The sequence below is a fragment of the Trachurus japonicus genome, chromosome 12, assembly GCF_045865225.1.
Source record: "Trachurus japonicus isolate A0001 chromosome 12, Traja_1.0".
Taxonomy (NCBI): domain Eukaryota; kingdom Metazoa; phylum Chordata; class Actinopteri; order Carangiformes; family Carangidae; genus Trachurus; species Trachurus japonicus.
This window is the reverse complement of record NC_140918.1, coordinates 8,198,546-8,221,005: the sequence shown is the minus strand read 5'-3', so window position 1 is coordinate 8,221,005 and position 22,460 is coordinate 8,198,546. Positions and strand designations below refer to the sequence as shown.

The window sequence follows — 22,460 nt, the reverse complement described above, 5'->3', positions numbered from 1 at the left end:
TCATTAAATAACGCTCTATTTATTTAGTTTTAAAATAGTTTCTTTTTGATCTACAGACATGATTTCAAGGAAGTCAAGGACCTGCAGAAGCAACAAAATAAACACCTTGTTTTGTTAATTTAAAATACTGACAGTAAAATAAAACAAAATAACAGAAGAGCGAGGCTAAATTACTGGTAATGAGGGTAATAATCTTGACTTGAGGTTAAAAGACGTGACCAAACATGCACTGTGCAACCGTAGCTGAGCACCACTGCCTTATTTTCTACCAAACCTCACCTCTAAAAAAGACATGAGTTATGTCTTACTAACATTTCATAATAATCCTAAGGAACAATAGCAAAATGGGTTTTTGCAAGCAGAAGTGGTCTGGTCAAATAATTGTCAATACAGTGGTAGCTGCATATAGTGAAAAGAACTGGCCAAAAAAAACAAACAAAACAAAAAAAAAGAAACATCATGTCACCTCATTTCACAAGACATGCACCGCCCTCCAAATTAAAATATTCAGACTTACTGAGTGAATTTAAAAAGAATAACCTGGAAGCATATTTCAACTTGGAAAATAAAAACAAACTGAAAATATATATTCCATTTAGACTTTGGTTTAGTTCCTTTTTTATAATAATTAGGATTTTTTTCCCTTTCTGTGACCAGCAGAAGTTAAAACAATAACGATTATATAATTCTCAAGCATCACTTAAAAGTCGATGTTATTCAATATGCAACAAATCAAAGTGATAAAACAGTGTATGAAGTTGGATTGCTGATATAAAGCTCTACCAGCGTGGCTGCAGTCTCGTCAGGGCTGCAGTACTGCATAAAGACAAGAATAAGACCACAGGGAAAGAGAGCGAGCAGGCCATGAGGATCAGGGTAAAAACAGTTCATACAGTAAATGTCTCCTCTAACAAATGCCCCACACGAGGGCACAAACGCAACACCACTTAACTGTATTTTTTTTTCTCTTTTAAACATGTGCTAAATTCACATCTATTATTAAAATATTCATTGAATAGCAAAATCCACTGCTTTGTAGGTAAAAGAATAAGCTTTATACCATTCTAAAAGAAAATAGTGCACATTTCAAGGCATTCAGGCCAACTTGCTTTGCAGTATTCAATGGAAGATACATTTCCTCAGTTGTTATAAAGGGGTCCCCAGAGGTTTTTAAAGGTGCTTGTATCCACATTGGGATAAGCATGCAAACAATAAGTGCACCCAGTCAGCACTGCAGGGTCATACATTCACTGATTAACCACGACACCTTAGGACACTTTCACACTCTAGCAGAGACGTGGCGTCTTGAAACAAAAAAAGATACATGATTTATCTATCGCCAATAAAACCATCACCACATAATGTACACTACCGCTGCAATGGAAATGAGTTGGATGTTGTAGTGTGTCTGTGACGAGTGTGCTTGTTTTACTCCCCTCTGAGTCTCAATTTAACAAGTGGTTCCGTTTGTTTTTTGTGAAGAGGGAAAAAAAAACAACACATATTGTAACGCGGTAACAGAGGAAACAAAAAGCTCTGAATTTGAAGCGAGACAAGATTTTTGAGAAATACACTTATTTGTGTGTTCTGGTGGAGAGAATTCAGTCTAGATGAGAAAATCAATCCCAATGTTTTCTATTAAATATGAAGCTACAGCTAGCAGCTGGTTTTCTTAGCGCAGAGACTGAAAGAGAGAGGGGTTTCTTGGCTGTTTCTTGGCTCTGCACGGTTGCCGGGGAAACCAGCGCACACACCAGGAAGTTATTGTCTGGAAGTCTGTCATACAACCATCCATAAACGGTAAATTGCCATTTCTAGAACTTGTGTTTCTGTGCAGATGAAGAGCAAATGAGCTGTAACATGTTAATGAATGAGTTTTAGAAGTGCTGGTAGGTGGATGTGTCATAGTAGCTGTTCTCAGAGTCCTAATGTTAAAACCAAACTACACAGCTGCTGGCTGCAGGCTTCATATTGAACACAGAGATATAAAGATGACATCAGTTTTCTCTGCACAAAAGGCAAATAAGGTTATTTCACAAATAGACCAACTAATCCATTTAGACAAAACCCAAAAAACAAACACACCTGGACACTGAAGCTGAGCACTGTAGTATAGTAAAGTTTTCAATATAGAACTAAATATGAAACCAGTGGTGAGACTTTTAAAAAGAAAACTGACCCCAAGACAGGAACAAAAGCAAAATGTTCCCTGTCCGTCTATGGTCGACTGTACAACAGAAAGTGTACCAGCTGCCATTTTGTCTTGACCGCAGGTGACTGCAAACAAAAAAAAAAAAGACAAATCCAGTCTGAAAATGTGTCGTTCAGAGTCTGTAATGAATCGGGTCATCGGCCAAATATTGTGATTCAGACCTGCTCTGAAGCAGCAACTTGAAGTTTTTCACTGTACAGCTCGCAAGCACACAACACCAAACGACTACCTACGTCCGTTATCGAGGGGAAACTGAGGTATTAAATGAAGGGAGGATATTGCTATCATTAACAGATCACTCTTACATACATTTCCACCTGCACGTTGAAGTGCTGTGCCATTTTTATTACAACTTAATTCATCGCTGACAAGCCAAGATCGGGGAGAGGGGGGGGATCACGTCAGCTGAATGGCTTTGATACATGTGATTGTTCAACAGTGAGTTAGAAACAAATAGTGCTCTGGAGCAAAGGAAGAGTCCACGAGTGGTTACAGGCGAGGCTGCTGCAACTCTAGGAAGGATTTCAGCCGTAACATGGAGGCGAGGCGACAGTGGGGAGGAGGATGATTAGGAGTGAGAGGAAGAAAATAAAGGAGTCTTCAGTGTACAAGTTGTTTAAAGTAGGTATTTGTGTCCAGTGTCCTCGTCCAGCGTGAGGTCCACCACTTCAGGAGGGGACACCCAGTTAGGCTGAGGAGAAACAGTAGTCCATAGCTGTGGTTGATTTGTGCTGTGTAACTGCTCCACTGAGTTCTCCTTCCAGGAGGACAAACTCTTTATCACACCTCCGCATGGGTGGGCGCATCTGGATTTAGAAACAAAAAATTCGAAAAATTTGAATTCATTTGTAAAAACCCTCGGGTCGGTGGGGATATTTACACTGTCAGTTAAAAAATAAAACTTTACAGTTAAAAGAGTTTCCCCCCTTTCCTTAAAGTCTTTACCGTGGTTTCTCTTGCACTCCGACAATTTCCACCTCGCTGTCGGAGGAAGCAATGTTAATCTGGCCCTTGTTGTGTTGAGAACTCTCCTTGTGCGACAGCTCTGCCTCCATGTGGCCTGAAACAAATAAGAGGAACAGAGTCACACATTGTGAGGAGAGCAGGAGCAGTAGAGAGCTTCAGGCCTCGCTGACACATGAATACTGCAGCTGCTTTGACACAGACAAGAACAAAACAATGATGAATCTGACACTGTGTTTGAAAAGCTGACTGGACAGCATGGGAAGGGACACACTGGACAAAAACAGAAATTGTGGACTTTATATTCATGTTATCACAATGTCGGCTAGTCCGGCATTAAAAAAAAAGGTCAAGTCTTTTTGTCTCGACGCAAAAAAAAAAAACAGCGAGACTTTTAATGCAAGCCTGTGGAGTGTGGGATGAAGGGTAGCACTTCAAAGGCGTCTTGCTGAGATTAAAAAGACGGTTTCCCCATTTATTGATGACATCCATGCCTCTAAATGTCCTGTCTTCACTGAGAGGAGTGGAAATTAGCAGTTTTTAGATATACCGGGTTTGTAACTGACCTGAGATAGAGCTCAGAGCTCTTACACACCCAGAGTGAGCTGCCATATCCTGGCCTCTGTGTGTTTTTAGCTCATGCTTTATCACGGAGGGCCGGACTGTCTCCACACTCATACTCTCCTGGTTAGAATCAGTGTCTGAAATATCATAGTGACCCACTACTGGAGGCCCGTCTGCAGAAAACAAAGAAAACACTTCATTATTCAAATCATGCCTGAGAATATAGCGGGACTCTGTTTGGACAGGAGTTCGGACACTGCATCCACAGTCCTGCTAGCAGCAGCAGCAGCAGCAGCATTGAAGATACACACACACACCCCATTTCACCAGATGACCAGAAGTAGTGGTGGAAAAAATTTACATTTAAAGGGATACGCCAACTTTTTTTTTTCGTGTCTTGCCTCACTCCCGAGTCCATGACAAGCAGATAGACACCATCCTTTCGACTGTGTGTGCAGTAACAAGGGAGAAACGGGCAGAGCTGGCGCACCGCGAATTAGCTTAGATCAAACACTGGAAGTGTATCGGTAATGTTAGCCTGCCTCCACCTTAAGTCATCAGAGACACTCTTCAGCAACTCTAAACAGAAACCGGCGGGCCGATCTTCGTCTCAGAGCTGACAAAACTCTCCGGTAAGGCATCTTGAGCGGTCAAATGCCGGTAATGGGACGAGATCAGTCAAAATGGAGGGTTCAAGCAAAGACGGTTTATTTTGGTTCAAGCTAGCTACATCGAGGGTAGGTTAGCTTCCTATTTCAAAGTAAAAGCACAAATTCTATCGCCATGGTTTTCTGTATGTAAAGGGCAACGGGTGTTTTATTTTGTGAAAGTAACCGGAAGTGCGTTGGTCACAACGGCTAGCTTGAGTAGCACCAAATTTGTCCGAACAAAATTGTAAACAGCTGGTATTTAGACAAATTAATGACACACTGCTGATCTAAACGGCTACTTTCTTGCCTAAAAATTTTTGAAATGTCGACAATGATATATTTACAGAGTTTAGAGCTAAAATGAAATCAGCTTCTGACTGCTGATTTCGGCTCGGGTAGGAGGCAGGCTCACACTACCTATGCACTTCCAGTGTTTGAGCTAAGCTAATTAGCGATGCGCCAGCTCTGCCCGTATCTCCCTTGTTACTGCACGCGCAGTCGAAAGGATGGTGTCTATCTGCTTGTCATGGAATCGGGAGTGAGGCAAGACAGGAAAAAAAATGTTGGTGTATCCCTTTAAGATTAACTTTTCAAAGCTCCACTAAATAAGCTTTTATATTGCAAGTGTGATTGTGTGTGCGGCGTATTAACCGTTTTGCAGCAGCGTTGTTGTTTTTTTTCTCTCCATTTATTGCTTTTAAAATAACAGCCATTCACGTAAAACAACACTAGAATACAGTCATTACAAAACACTTGAACATAATCTCACTCAGTGTGTGAAATGTAGTGGGATAATAAAAGCCAAACAACGGAAGAATAACTTGTGGAAGAGCGGGAACATGTATCTTTGTTCTACCCTGTCAAAAAGGAGTCCCTGGGAGACACATACACACTTCTATCCAGACGTACAGTTATGTGTGTGTGTGATGGGGTGAGGGGGGGCGTTGGCCTGGTCAGTGTGTACTATGACAGGAACACTGCCTATGAATAGCTGATTGGGCTGAAATAAGCAGGTAGCAGGGTTACCAGAGAAACCGAGCACTTGCCGTTGAAAAGGCCATGTATTCAAGATAGAAAAATGACTAATGTAAACCAGGATAGTCTCTTTGGTAAACAATGGACTGTCCTTTGTGTCGTTTTTAAATGCACACACACATACACACACACACTCTGTTGTGATTGTATGCACAAGGCTCTCTTTACCGTGTTGACGAAAACACTTGCTTTTAAAGGAAGTTTCGGTTTTAAACAAATGCAGGACAGCAGTTGTTTTTTTTTTTGATCCATTTAAACCCCAAATGGCAAAAGTAACAATGCACCATGAAACAGAAATACCAGTATTCACACAATTTGAAACAAAACAAAACCAAAAAAAAAAAAAAACTCATCAGGCCAAGAGAAAAACAACTAAATAGATAAAATGTTCTGTCAGACACCATTTATCAGCATAAGCAAAGCTATACCTTGCACACATGCTGCTGATGAGAACTAATTTGGCCTTGCACATTCTAGATACTAATAAAATCACATGCAAACAGGTGGTGAAACGATGCGATCAGCTTTATGTTCTGTAAAACTGACAGTCATAGGGCTACATATACACATACAGAAAACACCTTTTTAAACATCCTAACTATAAATATGATTAGGCCAACGATTCCTTCATCAGTGTCTGATGGTTCGATAGTGTTAGCAGTGTTAAGAACTCTGACACCATGGTCATCTACGTCTCTTAAGTAAAAGTAGTTTTTTTTTTTTTGAGGAGAGGGGTTTAAGAGGAGGGGGTGGGTGGGGGGGTTTCCACCTCAAAGACCACAGGATCTGAACCAGAGAAGGCCACTTGATTGCCCAGATCAGTCCGTTTTTTTTTAATGTTTGTTTTGTTTTAGGAAATCAGTAAACATTGCCATGCACCGTACTGCAGCTGTTATTACTGCTGTTGTGTATCTCTGTAAAGTTTGATGCCCGGGCTTTCAGTTTAAAGTCAAGCTGCGGAAAAACACGCAGTGTCTCGTGGAGACGCAGGCCAAGCTGGCTGACCAGTGCAAATTAAAAAAAAGAAATTAACTAGGCAAATATTATATGAGTGAGTGAAGATTTGAGGCTCTTGACATTGCAGCTATAGCCACAACAAAAAGGAACCCATTCTTTATCCGACGCCCATAAATCTACAGATGGGCTCCTAAAAACAAATAAACATTGGGAATCATTCCTCCCTCACTAGTTTCCTGTTACTGCACACAGGCAGCAATAGCAGCAAATGTAACAGAAAGGCAAATATTTAAAAATGTAAACTCTAATCTAATTACGTAATATGATTTTTTTTTTTAAAAGCAAGAAATCGTGTGGGTTAGTATATTGCGTTTATATTTATAGGCATATCTATGTTTAAATGTTTCGATGTTAGTAAAGCTATGCCACCAAAATAAAAAGGTTGTCACAAGATTTTTAAACCCCCTGAACCATTCACAAGCAGAGTGCAAACATAGTTCAGGAGGAAGAAGAAGGGTTATGTAGAGTGTTGAACCTGATTTCTAAAGAAATAGTACTATGATGCTTTATCTATCATTCCCAGCATGAGTTCAGATTGACAAGGCACATGCTCTTTAAGCAGCAGCACCTCACCTAACATTGTAATGATGGCTGCCCAGGTGCTGTAATGCACATTCTGTCTGAATGACATAATGAGCTACTCCTGTGTTTCTCTGTGTCTGTGTATGTGTTCATATGTATGTGTGTGTGTGTACAGCTGGTAAACCAAAAAACAAAAAAAGCCATACAATAAGCAATACAGCAAGAGCCCTGACTCAACAGTCTATTGAGATTATGTCCCGTGTCCGTGTCACAGATGCTGCAGAAATCAAACAGGTGAGTTGAATTATTCAGAATGTCAAATCTCACAGTGATTCAGTGCCAGCAGGTGGCAAAGGGCCTCAGGTCTGCACAGTCAAGTTCAAATGACCAGCGCCGGCCCGGCCCCCCCCAAACTGCCGTTGATGGTGTATCCGTTTTAAGTGACCTCGCATCGTTTACCTATTAAAACCCATTGCCATGCTTTCTGCATCAACTAATTCTACACTTGGTAAGATTCAACGTATGAAACTGCAAAGGGGGTAGTGAAGAAGAAGAAGAGAAATCTAAACATTCAAGAGACCAGGGTCTGGAACACCTAGATTTCCATTCTGAGTGACCACTTCAGGTAGGATGTTGTTGTTGTTTATAGGGGTCGGGGTGAGGCTGTTGTTCTCTCGTGCCAGCATGTAGGCGGCCATAGTCTCTGCAGACTCTGACGATGGTAAAAATGAGCTGGGAGGGGACGGGCGTGCCCCCTGGGAGTGATGCTGCTGCCCCTCTAAGGCGTCACTTGAGCGTTTGGATGAGTCGTTGTCCGAGTCGAGGTGTGCGAGCTTTTCCATCCAGATGCGGAAGCGCTCCTCGGTCTGGCGCTGCATCACGGCAAAGCGCGTCATGGCCTCCTCCAGGACGCTGCCGATGCCGTTCCTGTCCCACGAACCGGTGTCCAGCAGCCCATGAATCTGGGCGCCCACTCTGGAGGATCTCTCCGATGCACGTCTGAAGCCAGCTTTAAAGACATTGAGGCCAAGCCATAAGAAAATACAGTAGCACGTTCATGCTTCGGAGGTGGACTTTTTGTATTAAAAAGAGAAAAAATGACAGTTTGTTTTTTTTGGTTACGTGCAGATCGACTCTTTCATGCTGATGGACTACATCATGCAGTTGTAGCACTCAAATCTGTGTGCAGGATGTAAAAATGGTTGAAAACATTTCATGTACTACGGATCCCTACAGGAAGGAGCTGGATGTCTCAGGCGCCTGATTCAGTTGTGGTTTGGAAACTGTTAACCGGTGAGATTTTTGAGGTTAACACATCCCCTTAAGGTAAATCGATTACGTAATAATTCACCCTATGATGCAAAGACGACAGATATATCCAACTATATTTTCTTCTAAATCATCTTTTTCTTTAAAAAATACCTCTATAATTCTCCTGAACTTAACTCTGACTGGATGATCTAGCTCATCTGTGGAAATACATCGCGGGCTAAATCCTGAATTCAATGGAACTGAAAAAACACAACAGACTAGAACCAACCCAACAGGTTATATATCCTAAGAAGCACAATCACAGGGAATAGATCAGCCTAAGGTAAACAAAGTGACTTGTCCAAACAACAGCATTGGGCAGCGGGCCAAACTCATCTCACCCAAGAGATTTCTACATCCATCAGGAAACGTTACATTAACTAAAAGGGAAGGAGCGTAGCGACTGACGTGCAAGGATACAATACTGCCAGTGTTTGTTTAGACACTTGTGTGCCTGTGTTTAGTTTGCAGCAGCACAGCCACCACCAGTCAAGAGCTATTCGACTTCTCAAAGGTGCTACAGAGCCCATTATAGAGAAAAGAACCACCTGTTCGCAGTTCTGAAAAGCTTCGTTTCCTCTTGTGTGGGCAGAGTGGAGTGTACGATAGACCTAGGGATTCGTTAAAAACTGCAGAAACAGACAATAAAGCAGGATATACTAAATACTTAAAGGGATACTTCAACCAAAATCAATAATTCACCAATTTCCTACTCACCGTCATGCCAAGGAAGGGTTTGGAGAACTTTCAGAGTCATCAAAACACTTTAGGAGTTACAGGGGGGGTCTGGCTGGCAACGGATTTTCATATAATGGCGGCGGATAAAGCTCACTTTTGAATCGTCCAAAACACACACTATGAAACATGCAAATACCTCCATACTGCTCGTCTGTACTGTCATAGTGTGTGTTTTGGACGATTCAAAAGTGAACTCTATCCGCCGCCATTATATGAAAACGCTGCGTTTCCAGCCGGACCCCCACCCCTGTAACTCCTAAAGCGTTTTGGTAAGTCTGAAAATTCTCCAAACCCTTCCTTGGCATGACGGTGAGTAGGAAATTGGTGAATTATTGATTTTGAGTGAAGTATCCCTTTAATAGCCTCCAGGTGTTGGAGAAAGTAACTGATAAAAAAAGATGATATAAACCTTTTGTACGTCTATCTAAATATTATTATGAGTCTAAACTCTGTGGTACAGGATTATATTTCTAAAGCACATCAACGCTGAACAGTAGCTGCAGAGTCTTGCGAGTCAGACTAACACAGTGATATCATACACCATTGTCTATTTGCAGCAAAGGCTGAGGCTATAAATGGCTCACTTGTTGAATTTGCAGAACTCATAATATAGGTTAGAGTAACACAGCTCTGTACGTATGAGTTGAAAAATGTCCACTAGATTTCCACAGCATGCAAACGATGAGACAAACTTCCGACAAAACACATATTGTATTACTAGAAGTGACATGTTGCATGGGCCCTTCTAAAAAAAATAAAATAAATACAGTCTACCTACTGGAAGGTATGGTGAATGGAGACAGATGATGAGTGAGAAAATAACAACAGAAATACTGATAAAACAAACAGACAAAGCAGTGCTTGTATTGATCTGATACAAAGACTTTGAGCAGCCCCATGAAATGTTCATAACTATATGTGGCAAGTCAGCAATTTGATTCAGGTTGCCTAATTTTAGGTCACACAGGCAGCCCCTTACTGTTAAGATCTGTGTCAGGTGATAAATGACCTGTGATAGTCTTACAGTTGGACTATGTGTTTATTTCATGACAATGTGTTGGTGTTTTACTTGAATATGATTATTCTAAGTGGCTGCTGCTACCGTTACCCTGGGCTTTGTGGTAGTAATGTGAGAAGGGCGTGTGCTGCGAACACTGGATGTTACCTGGAATATCTGTCTTGATTGTCTTGCTACCTCCTGAAGTGTCGTCATCCTCGTCCTCGGAGGTGCTGGTGCTGGAGTCGCACGTGAGCTCGCTGTCGCTCGTACTGCTGTCCTGCAGCAGGTTGTACTTCTTCCGTGCTGCCGCCTCCCGTTTTTGCCGAAGCAAGCGCATGCGCTCCTTGTGTTTCTGGCTTCGGTGGCCTTTCACTTTCCCGAGCTTGCCGTTGGTTTGTTTCTCCTGCCCTCCCGCGGCCACCACGGCGGGCTGGCAGCGGTTTTTCTTTGCGGCCATCGCGTTGGGGGGCATCTCGCTCTCCGAACGTGACCGCCGAGACTTCCTCCCCCCCGTCGCCGCGGCAGACGCTTGCTTTCCGGCCGCCTGCCCGGGATCGTTCACGGCTTCCATGTTGCCCTCCTCCTCTTCTCCTGCAGGAGGAGCGGCGGCGCCACCTTCGTCCCCTGAGGAGAGCGTGTCCGAGTCAGCGAGGTGGCCGCTGGACGAGGGGGAGAGCATGCAGGGGTTTGACGAGTCACTCTCGTAGACATGTCGAGACGCCGGCTTGTCGCTCCCTGTAGAGGCGTGCTGGGACTCCGGGGAGTCTCGGCGGAGCTCTTTCATCAGACATGGCATGGAGAGGAGACTCTGCTCTCCCTCTGTGTTCAAGGGGCTGTCTCCCTCCTTTTCCCTCGGTGGCGAGCTGGTACTGGTGGTGGTGGTGGTCTCCGTTTTTAAATGCTCGTCCTGCTCTCCCTGAAGAGAAGCCGTGGCTGATTGTGCTTCGTCAAGGCACTCGGGGGGGCACTCGGCATCCCCAAATTCCTCTGCCTTCTCTGAATCAGCCATCTTCATGCTAGTTGAGCCCAGAGCCCAAAGGTCCAACGAACATGGACCAATGTGCCTGGACAGGAGGTCACCTGCTGAAAACAAAACATATCACCTATAAAAAAAATGGAATTTTCAATAACTTTTCTTTTTCTTTTTTTAACTTCACAAACTTTCAGTACAAATAGAATTGGTTTTAAACTGCACAACTGCTCTGGCTTTGAGGTGAGTACTCCAAATACCTTGTGTGTAATAGATGACTGACAAATTATAAACAATAAATGTGCAAGTCACTATTAAATACACAACCTCAGTTGTCGTTCAGTCATTCGAGGTCTCATTTGAGATCATAAAGTGTCTGCCAGTAGCCTGATGGGGAGAAATGGGCTCCTGTTACAAATTCACAAAGCAACGTTCTGTTGATGTTGCTCGTGACTGGTTTAACTATTCATCTGAGTGATCGGCTGTGGGAAGGAAGGAACCATTTTTATGTCTGGTTGTGAGTCAGATCATAGTGAATATATTCCCTGCCATCTCTGCCAATCATTCCTGATGCTGGTACAAAAAAAAAAGACTGATAGTAACTCTGCTTAGAAAAGATCAACAGGCCTATGTGAAATTAACTGTCATTTCAAAAGCATCTAAAGCAGTATAGACCAGATAAACTTGTTATACATTTATGCTTATCCAAGATTATCAATAAGGAGAAAAATATATCTACATTTACGGTAGCAACTTCCATACAGATCAAGGGGCGGTACCGGCGTGACAGTGGCCTTTCACTACCACGCAGCCCCTAAGGAAACACTTTGTACCAGGTGGAAAACCAGTGACATATCAATGGCCACTTTTCCGATATCGGCGCTAGTAGTGCAAATTGAGCGGATATCGGTGCAGACAGACAGACGGACCAACATGGCAGACGTCCATATTTAATAATGCAATAACCATAAAAGGCCCCAGAATGATACATGCAGATTTAAATATAGTGCATCCCCACTTTAAAATACATTATAGCCTATAGGGTAGCCTATGCTGTCCTATTCTGTTGTTTTTCTTGACTTACAAACACTTATTTTCAACTGGTGCGTTTCCCAACAGGTTCACATGTTGCATAACCTGACTTTACAAACAAAAAAACAATGTATATGCATGCAATAGATTGGCCACAAATGCCGCTTTATCGGTCCTTTATTGGCAGTAACCGCTGACTAGCCTCTGAGAGGACTGCATGTTATAATTTTGAAATTTAATCTTCTCTTATGTCTGATTATCAATTTTAAAGATTGCACGAACGGCGATAAAACCTCTTCAGTCACATTAAACTGCGAGTGTTTACACTCAGATATGCATTTGTGCCTGAATGAATGACTTTACTTAGTTGGGTCTGTGGCTAACTGAGGCTAACGCAGGGCTCCGCTCCAGACAACACTACTTTTAGCTGCGTAGTGAAGCTAACCTCGGTCATAATCCTGCACTCCCGTAACTTAGCGAGAAGAATACGACAAGTCATGGAAAAATAATCGGGTTGCAGGACAGCTGCCCCACCAAGATCCTATAAATGGAAGCAGTATCTGTCCAGCCGAGAGGCGTAACAGGCAGGATAATGTCAGCAGCTAACAGCTAACGTTATCTCAGAGCAACTTAGCTTCAGATCGGCTGCGCTAACTTACCGCGTTGTTAGTTATAATCTTCTTTTCCCAGTGTCAGACTTTTCGACATCTTCGGTAATCTGTAGCCTCTTTGATTTACGATGCATAAAACAATGCCCTGCAAAATACACTGCACTTCTTGGAAAACTTGGAAGAATTTGAACGTGTTTTTTTTGGCGCAGTGCGCTCGCACCTTAGCGAGCCCTGTTAGCCGTTAGCGGCTAGCTATGTGTTTATTTTAAAATGTCTCCATCAGCCGTTCACAAAGCTACGTGCGCCATTTCCGGTCTGTGCTCGGTGACGGAGCGCCCCCTGCGGTCACATATTAATACTGCAAGCTTAGAAAATACCGCAGGACAACAGGCTGGGACAGCAGGACAACAGAGCAACAGCAGATTTCTTTCAAATGTAGTTTTCTGTTTTTGATTTAATGCTATTTTTCTGTTTTTGATTTTGATTTTTTTTCCAACTTTATTTTTATTGAACAACACCGCCACAGAAAAATACAAGTTCTGGTTGTTACATTTGTTTGTTTTTTCTTCAACAGGGGGTCTGCAGAGGTGAAATTATTGGTTGCTTAGACAATGTTTTATATTTTTTAGTTTCAAACATCTGAGGAAAAGCTGGTGGTGCTCGAAACGTCATGTAAATAAATTATGGCATTGGAGCTCTTCTGGTGTCACAGACTTTTCTACCCTTCATTAGGTTCTTTTAGTTTCCACATTTATGTTTCAAATCTTTTAGTTTCCACATTTATGTTTCAAATAAAACAGTCAATTTGAATAGCTCGTCTGCATGATTATCATGCAATTGGCATTGTTGATATTGGCATTGGCATCAGTTAACAAGGTCTGTTTATAAATGGCAGCGGTGCAGCCGCCCTATAGGCCTACCTGTACATATTTGATATATGAACATATTTGAATAGCTTACAAGTGAATGCACAATAACAAGGTATGATATGGCACTAGACCCAGTTTAATATGCACAATTTTATACAATATATAGAAGGGGGTCCCTGCTCCATCTCTCCATCAGTTTGGGGGTCCTTGGCCTGAGAAATGTTGAAGACCCTGGTGCTAGATAATAAATCAAAGACAACAATGACAACATAGAAGAAACAATTCTCACAGTTCCTGGCAGGTTTAAGAGTTTTCCACCTTTACCTAACCCCCTCCCTCACCCACCACTTTCAGCCATGGTGCCCATCGGGCTGAAAATTGTGTGTTTTTTCGGAGTCTCACCATAAAAGTTATCTTTTCCATTATGTAAATCCTCTTAACTACTGACTGCCATGTATCAAATGTCGGGGGATATTTTTGTAGCCAGTTTAGGGTTATTGCTTTCCAAGCTGCTGCAAGTAGATATGTCCTTTTCTTGCTCATCTCTGCTTGATGGCCATAAGGATGGCCAGCAGTGGGTTTAACTTTAATACTTTAATGATTTTTTATCATTCTACCTGATATTATTGTGTTTTACTGCCTTATTTCTTGCTTTTCCTTTTCTGTTTTTGATTTTAATGTAGCCTCTATACCTCTGTAAGGCCTTTAAATTGCCTGGAGTATGAATTGTGCGATACAGATACATTTATCTTGCCTTAACCGAACACGTGGCCCAGCTGTGGTCAGGGTAAAAATTAGACCTTGGTCACCAATTGACCCCTGCTGACCACAGGTATTTTGATTATATCCCCAGACACAGAAACCAACTAGCAGACTATTCCAGTTGAAAGAGTATCTAGTTTATTTGTTACTGTTAAAAATGAATGAATGTCTAAATTTCACTTTCCAGCTTCTCTGGTGTGAATATTTATTATTTATTTGCTGTAAAAGGCAGTTTCTCTGGATAAAGTGAACTTCTCCAGACAGTGGAGAGTATACAAACCTATTATATTACAACACTTCTTTATTTGTCTGCTTTTATGCCTTTATCTGACTGCTGCAATGTTTGGCACTGTGTTGTACAAACAAAATAAACCAGCAGCCTAACAACAGTAGCTTTGGTGTAAAAATACATGGGTATTTCATTTCATCCATGGGGAATCATGTGTTTTGCCCATCTCATACTTCTTCATATGGTGTTCCCAGCAACTAAGTACAGCCTATCTAACTCATATCATCTACCTATGACAAAATCATGTGTTACCTGGTTCACATAACATGTTGTTCATAACAAGGTAATCAATCCTGCAAATTGTCCTGTTTTTTATAGTATTAAGAGTCATTTCTTGGATATAGAGGCTGCATCTTTTGGATCAGTTTATGCAATGGGTACATACAGTGCCATCTAGTGGACAACACAGGCTAATCAAATGTGTTCGACATTATGCATAAAATAAAGGTATAAGGCTGAAGAATTAGTTCGACAGACTCCCCGATTAGTTTAGACAAAACAAATATTTATGTGCATTTAGTTCATGCACAGTTTACAGTCGTTATTTTTAATTTGAGTCCTTAAATTATCTAGATGCATGATATGAAATCAAGACCCTTAAACAGGCTGCTCAAAATGTCAAATCAGTTCTGTAGCATAAAAACATTTGTGAGAGTGTGTCCGTCACCAGGGGTAAAATTGTGAAAAATAACCAAACATTTTTGTCCACATATATGTAAATCCATAATGTTTACTTTGGATCATCACACTTCAATACACGAAAAATACATTAAAAAATAAATATAAAAAATAAAATCAACATAGCTGATAACTCCAGACAGAATAGAACTAGGCTATAGATAATAGGACCACATCCTATTGCTTTTAATTTAATTTAATTTATTAGAAACCATATTGTCTCTCTGATTCATTAGCTCTTGGCCATGTAATGTTAAAGACCAGATAAATGATTTTAACAAATAACCATGATCTTAACTGTATTAATTTTATGGACTGTACAAATTATCTGGAATATATATTTTACTATGACTGTTTTTCATAACTTATTTTTTAGTATTATATGAATAGCAGAAGGGGGCAGGACCAGAAAAGTTTTTAACTTCTTCTTACCCCTTTTGAACATGACAGGCATCTTCTTTAGAGATGATGATTATTGATATACATTTATTCATTGTTTTTATTTTTGTTATTTTGTTTGTTTTGTTTTTACTCTTTACATGTTCAATAAAGAAATGAAATGAAATGAAAAAAATACGACTTTGTTGAAATAAATGCAACTTTTTCCCCTTCATGATGTTTAATTTGATAAAAACAAAACACTCCAGGGAGAGTATATAATTTTTAAAAAGTAATGTAGTATATAATGTAATGTATAATAAAAAGGGACAGAGTGCCTCAGTCATTTTTTTTTTTTTTTTTGCTCTTGGACGTCTGCATCCTTTTTTCACAGCATGCAGCGCTTCCTTCTTTTGTTCCTTTTGAATTAGTTGTTTAATTTGATGTTTCCTCATTTAGGTGGGTATTTAATTGTCCATTATTCTTGATAGACTTTTTTAAAAAGAAAAGAAAAGAAAAGAAAAAAAAGAGAGGTATTTTATTTTGAAGTATTTCCGGGTCACCGTGACCTTTCTACAAATCGGCTTCCGCGTCCGCCATCCTTCTCTCTCCGCTCCGGGAGTAGGACAGACACCACAGGACACCAACATGCTGTCAGTTCGCGTCGCAGCGGCTCTTGCCCGCACCCTCCCTCGACGGGCTGGATTTGTAAGTGTCTTTAACTTTATTATGTTTCGATATTTGTCGAGTTTATTCGAAAAAAATCCCGTATTTGTGCACACGAAAGCCAATGGCGCAGCTGTGCACTCAGACTCACACGTCTTTGCACGTAGGACACCGGGCCCTTCACGTTGCGCTGCTAGTCCCAGCTCGGTTAACATGATTAGGTGACGCAGATCAACAAGCTGCCTGCGATAGATTGTGTGTGCACAGCGTTATGAAAGCTAACAATACGATAAAATCAATCTTTCGTCCATGCGTTGCACTTGTAATTCATTGTCAATGGACGTGACTAAGCTAAATCACAGTGAACTAATTTGTAGTGAAGGTCAGATTTGTCTTAGTGCAAATGCGTTTGCCCGGCTAAGGTTGTGCATTATAGGTCACCGGCTGCTGTTGGTTTGTAGGTTAAATTAAGATAAATTTTACATTATTATGTCTATAATGTGTCATTGATAAGGAGTGTCCTGCATGTGACACAGCAGACTGCATGACCACTAAGGCCTTTTAACGTTTAAAGTGTTTTCACACACCCACTTTACAATTTTTTTTAAAGGTACAACTACATAAAGATAATATAACATAATACAACAAGCTCAATTTTAGCTATTAAATTGCTAATGAATTAATGCTAATGCTAATGTGTGGTGCATTTTTAAGGAGCATTATGAGATGTTGCACAACTACCAATGGGATTGTTGTGTGAGTGGATTGTGTAGTAAGAGCCTGTTTAATCTTTTATTTTATTTTTTGGATTCACACTGACATTACTGTTGGCTGTAAGGCAAGGAAGGTCATTGTCTCATAATGGCCAAGTATCACTTTCGGCAATAACATGAATTAATGAATCAATTTTAATTAGCTAATCCCTTAATCTATATCCATGTCCAAATCCACTTGATTATCTAGGACCTACAAACGTACTTTCATCAAAAGGGAGTGTAATTAACCAGCTGGAACGCCATTACAAAATATTTGTACCTTAGGCCATATCATGCACAAGTATTTTAAATGTATCTGTGCCCTTGTTCAACACAAGAGAAATGGCAATGGGCATTTTATTAAAAATACAGATTATGCTATAAAAATAGTGTGTAAATTCTGATTAGACAGAATTAGTGTTGGCTTTGTGCACCCCTTAAATTACACAGCTGTATGTGTTGGATTAAGATAACTTAACATTATGCTGCACTTATTTGAAATGGATAAAAATCATTCATTTAATTGCTTCCATTGTCATTAAGGTATCCAAGAACGTTGCTGCTGCCTGTGTAGGAGCCAAGAACCTGCACACCGCCCGACCATGGCTGCAGAAAACCGGTCAGTATTTCAGAAAACTTGCACTGTACTTGTATACTGATAAAGAAAATACGTTTTAATAATTCATAACACCACTCAAAGTTTTCAAATGTGTAAAAAAAAACCAAAAAAAACTCATCTATATCAAATGAAGAGTTGTCTTATTGGAGCTCAGTGCAGTTAACACTTTACACCCACTACAGGCACCGCCGAGGTCTCGTCCATCCTGGAGGAGAAGATCTTGGGAGCTGACACCAGTGCTGATCTGGAAGAGACCGGTCGCGTGCTGTCCATCGGTGACGGTATCGCCAGAGTGTACGGTCTCAGGAACGTTCAGGCTGAGGAGATGGTGGAGTTCTCCTCTGGTCTGAAGGTAAAGACAGATGTTTTCATTTGATGCTGATCTTCTACGCACAGAAGATTTGGCTTAATGGGTCAAAAGAAACATTTTAATGTACCAAACCCCCGCCTGAATGTTTTCAGTGTGTGCTAACCCTGTTACCTCTCTCCTATAGGGCATGTCTCTGAACTTGGAGCCTGACAACGTTGGTGTTGTGGTGTTCGGTAACGACAAGTTGATCAAGGAGGGCGACATTGTCAAGAGAACTGGTGCTATTGTGGACGTTCCTGTCGGTGAGGAACTCCTGGGCCGTGTTGTCGATGCTCTGGGAAATGCCATAGACGGAAAGGTAATGACAGAGTTTTAAGCTTTTCCCTCTTGGTTTTTCATATTGGCACCAAACTAACCATTTTCCCCCCTAACATCAGTTATTCTCAATCAGCCAATTCCTTATCTATTAGATATTTGAAAATGGATGAATCCTGTCCAAGATAACAATCTCCAAATCCCTTTTTTCATCCAACACCAGTCCAAATCTTAGATAGATAGATAGATAGATAGATAGATAGATAGATAGATAGATAGATAGATAGATAGATAGATAGATAGATAGATAGATAGATAGATAGATAGACTTTATTGATCCCAAGCTGGGAAATTACAGTGCAGCAGCAGCATTACACAGACACAGTGACGATAACAACATAGTATAAGAATATAAAGAACAAACTGTACATAATAAAATAGCAAAATATAAAGAACAAACTATGCATAATAAAATAGCAATAGCAAATAAAATGTAATGTATACAACAGATTGGCAGTGTTGATTTTAGTGCAAAGTAAAAAATGTGCTATGTGTGTAACTGTGTAGAAAATAAAGTGCGCAGTGACTGTAAATTATGACCAGATATTAGAGATATTTAGATAAGATTACATTTAAAAAGAAACAAGTTGAATCCTCATATTTAAGATGCTTAAATCAAGAGGTTGTTTGGTATTTTTGCTTTAAAAATATCTGATTATGATGATCAAAATAGCTCACAATTTGTTTTCTGTTGGTCAGTGAAGTGTTTCAACTGGACAGGGAGCTCTGGCACAGAGTCTTGGACTAGTGGAAAAGCCAAATATGAGTGGAATAGCACTCAAACACTTTTTTTCTTTTCTTGTCTCCTTAAAGGGCCCCCTTGGCTCCAACACCCGCAGGCGTGTGGGTCTGAAGGCCCCGGGTATCATCCCCCGTATCTCTGTGAGGGAGCCCATGCAGACTGGCATCAAAGCCGTGGACAGCCTGGTCCCCATCGGCCGTGGACAGCGTGAGCTCATCATCGGAGACAGGCAGACTGGGTAAGAGGAAGTGAATACTGAGTTTTCATTTCACATTAAAATGCCTGAGTGACTATAAAGAGTTCAAGGTGTGTCCACGCCACGGTACTCACTCAATCTTGAACTCCCGTGTTGCAGCAAAACCGCAATTGCCATCGACACCATCATCAACCAGAAGCGCTTCAACGAGGGAACCGATGAGAAGAAGAAGCTGTACTGTATCTACGTCGCTATTGGCCAGAAGAGATCCACAGTGGCTCAGCTGGTGAAGAGGCTCACCGACGCCGACGCCATGAAGTACACCATCGTGGTGTCTGCCACCGCCTCCGACGCCGCCCCGCTGCAGTACCTGGCTCCCTACTCCGGCTGCTCCATGGGAGAGTACTTCAGAGACAACGGCAAGCACGCCCTGATCATCTACGACGATCTGTCCAAGCAGGTGAGATTCACTTTGTAATCTGATTATTTGAGCAGATTTTGACACACAATTAACCGTATAAAGCCTGAACCATGAAATAATTGTCAGAAAATACTAAAATTTTGAAATTGGACCCTTTTTATTGGACCTTCTGACAAAAAATGTAAAAAAAAATATATATATAATTCCCCATCAGATTTGCATAGAAAATTACCTTACATACCTGCTGTATCTATTTTGATACACATTTTCAACATGGTTCTACTATAAAATAAGTTATGAAAGGTTAAGTACAGTAATTTTATTTTGCATCAATGCAGTAACTATTCCTATTGAAGTTTCAGTAACAATTTTAAAGTTTTTCTTACCTTAACTTTTTCAAAATTGTCAAAAATATTCATGAGAAAACACATTTGGGTCACTGACTGACAGCGGCCATATTGGATGTCCCAAGTGAAGGCCTAGCTGGTGCATAAATAACTGCACCCTGGTGGATATCTGATCATTGCATGTATCTGATTGTATACATTAGGTATTTCAGGAAAAAATCACAATGAGGATGTGGAGGTCTCAAAAACTCATACATAGGGTAAATGTAAATTGTCAAGTATGGACTTAATCCCAACCTTTCGTCTTCCTTCAGGCTGTTGCCTACCGTCAGATGTCCCTGCTGCTGCGTCGTCCCCCCGGTCGCGAGGCTTACCCAGGAGACGTCTTCTACTTGCATTCCCGTCTGCTGGAGAGAGCTGCTAAGATGAACGACAACTTCGGCGGCGGCTCCCTCACAGCCCTTCCCGTTATCGAGACACAGGCTGGTGACGTGTCAGCCTACATTCCAACTAATGTCATCTCCATCACAGACGGACAGGTGAGCGCGCGCCTCGATTTCGTACTTCATCATAAGAGGAAAAACCCAGAAGAACCACCACCACCCATGTGTCTAAATGCTGCTCTCTCACTCAGATCTTCTTGGAGACTGAGCTGTTCTACAAGGGAATTCGTCCAGCCATCAACGTCGGTCTGTCTGTGTCGCGTGTCGGCTCTGCAGCCCAGACCAGGGCCATGAAGCAGGTTAGCCTCGCCTCCCATCACACCATCTATCTCCACAGCTGATATCACAATTGAATGAACATGAATCTTGACTTATGGTTTTCCTGTTAACCCTCAGGTGGCTGGTACCATGAAGCTGGAGCTGGCCCAGTACCGTGAAGTGGCTGCCTTCGCCCAGTTCGGTTCCGACTTGGACGCCGCCACTCAGCAGCTGCTGAACCGTGGTGTTCGTCTGACTGAGCTCCTCAAACAGGGGCAGTACTGTGAGTAACTACCATTACCGTTCATTTAACTGTTGAAGCCTATCAGAAGATCAGGCTTCAATCAATCAATCAGGTTTTATTTGTATAGCACTTTTCATGCCCACGGCAGCTCAAAGTGCTTCACATGATAAAAACAAGGAACATAGGGAACGCATATTAGGAGACACACATACATTCACACAATAATTTTAAAACATTGGATTTTAGAGACATCGGGGAAACGCTATCTTATACTCAATTCATTTGCAGTGGGGAAAACACTAGATAAAATGAAGTAAAATAGATAAAATGAGAAGACGAGAAAGACACTCGATAAAATGAAGTAAAATAGACAGGTGTAGTAGGATAATATAGACTAAAAATTTATGAATTAAAATAGAATAAAAAAGATAATTATAATAAATAAGAAATAAAATAAATTAAATGTTTTATAACAATACAAATAATAAGAATCAGTTCAAAGCAAGGCTAAAAAGGTACGGTAGGTCTTCAGTTTGCTCAACGTGTGCATTTGTGTCTTTCAGCTCCCATGGCCATTGAGGAACAGGTAACAGTCATCTATGCCGGTGTGAGGGGACACCTGGACAAAATGGAGCCTAGCAAGATCACCAGGTTTGAGAAGGCGTTCCTGCAGCACATCCTGAGCCAGCACCAAGACCTGCTGGCAGCTATCCGGTAAGCTTTAAGAAACAGATTTGTTTATCATTTACGTTGCAGTTTACATATGCTGCTGTCTGTATTAAAACACTTAACGTCTCTTCTTCATTACAGGGCTGACGGCAAAATCTCTGAGGCATCTGATGCCAAACTCAAGCAGACTGTGTTGACCTTCCTCTCCAGCTTTGAGTAAAATGGTGCACTCTGGTCTGGTTGTTTCATGTTTGCATTGTGCAGAGTCAGTAATACTTTCTATGAACTTCAAAAAAAATTCAAGTGGCACTTGATCTTTAATGTACAGAGATATCTCTTAATGGGGAATAAAGTATTCCAACTGATTGACCTTTGTATCTTTTGGTTTTCAAGGGCAGAGTTTGTAACTTTCTCTTGTGACACAGTATTGTGTCTTCTCATTACAATTGCAGTTCATACTGATTACATAAGTAAAATCACTGAACCCAATGCTGCTTTACCTTTATAGTGCACAGCTACAAATTAAAACTACTTAGAACTACTAAATTCCCCCTCACATTTCTAGAGCGGCTGCTTTAGTTGCCCCACATCATTTAATAAAAAAAAAACAGTTTGATCATGTGACGGAACTCATTGACCGACCCAGATCCAATCTTTTAGTCTAATGCCTGAGTTACATAAAATCATGAAAGAGCAAATATCTGGGGTCAGTTTTGAAATGCAACAACTTGAAAACAATGACATTGTCCATTTGTCCAGAAATTCAGCAGTAGCCTCACTTAAACTATATAGAAAATGGGTTGTGTATTGAATG

At 41.1% G+C, this 22,460-nt stretch overlaps 2 protein-coding genes across 7 annotated transcripts; one reads left to right on the top strand and one right to left on the bottom strand.

The window, feature by feature from the left end:
* Positions 1–12,865, bottom strand: ark2n (arkadia (rnf111) N-terminal like PKA signaling regulator 2n). 6 transcript variants are annotated; one of them, XM_085792946.1, is made up of 5 exons: positions 12,674–12,865; positions 10,178–11,095; positions 3,742–3,912; positions 3,158–3,272; positions 1–3,018 (listed from the first exon to the last, which is right to left on the bottom strand). In XM_085792946.1, exons 2-5 carry the CDS (start codon positions 11,025–11,027, stop codon positions 2,829–2,831), a joined length of 1,326 nt encoding a protein of 441 aa, XP_085649072.1. In that variant the 5' UTR covers positions 11,028–11,095; positions 12,674–12,865; the 3' UTR covers positions 1–2,828. The 6 variants fall into 6 exon arrangements, with proteins under 6 accessions (XP_085649072.1, XP_085649073.1, XP_085649076.1 ...); XM_085792947.1 differs by having other exon boundaries at positions 10,178–11,092; XM_085792950.1 differs by lacking the exon at positions 3,742–3,912.
* A 3,372-nt stretch (positions 12,866–16,237) lies between these two features.
* atp5f1a (ATP synthase F1 subunit alpha) lies at positions 16,238–22,009 on the top strand. Its single transcript, XM_085792943.1, has 11 exons — positions 16,238–16,309; positions 17,566–17,641; positions 17,824–17,993; positions 18,136–18,309; positions 19,140–19,306; positions 19,424–19,724; positions 20,347–20,571; positions 20,667–20,774; positions 20,872–21,016; positions 21,541–21,691; positions 21,788–22,009. The coding sequence occupies exons 1-11, from the start codon at positions 16,250–16,252 to the stop codon at positions 21,864–21,866; spliced, it is 1,656 nt and encodes a 551-aa protein (XP_085649069.1). The 5' UTR covers positions 16,238–16,249; the 3' UTR covers positions 21,867–22,009.
* The last annotated feature ends 451 nt before the right edge of the window (positions 22,010–22,460 follow it).

What these genes read in the sequence shown, in the direction of transcription:
- ark2n (XM_085792946.1), bottom strand. Translation starts at nt 11,027, where the DNA reads ATGAAGATGGCTGATTCAGAGAAGGCAGAGGAATTTGGGGATGCCGAG. An exon ending in AATCAAGACAGATATTCCAG is followed by an intron (nt 3,913 to 10,177) that starts GTAACATCCAGT and finishes TGTTTTCTGCAG; the next exon opens with ACGGGCCTCCAGTAGTGGGT. An exon ending in AGCTCTGAGCTCTATCTCAG is followed by an intron (nt 3,273 to 3,741) that starts GTCAGTTACAAA and finishes TATTTGTTTCAG; the next exon opens with GCCACATGGAGGCAGAGCTG.
- atp5f1a (XM_085792943.1), top strand. Translation starts at nt 16,250, where the DNA reads ATGCTGTCAGTTCGCGTCGCAGCGGCTCTTGCCCGCACCCTCCCTCGA. An exon ending in ACGACGATCTGTCCAAGCAG is followed by an intron (nt 19,725 to 20,346) that starts GTGAGATTCACT and finishes GTCTTCCTTCAG; the next exon opens with GCTGTTGCCTACCGTCAGAT. An exon ending in TCTCCATCACAGACGGACAG is followed by an intron (nt 20,572 to 20,666) that starts GTGAGCGCGCGC and finishes TCTCTCACTCAG; the next exon opens with ATCTTCTTGGAGACTGAGCT.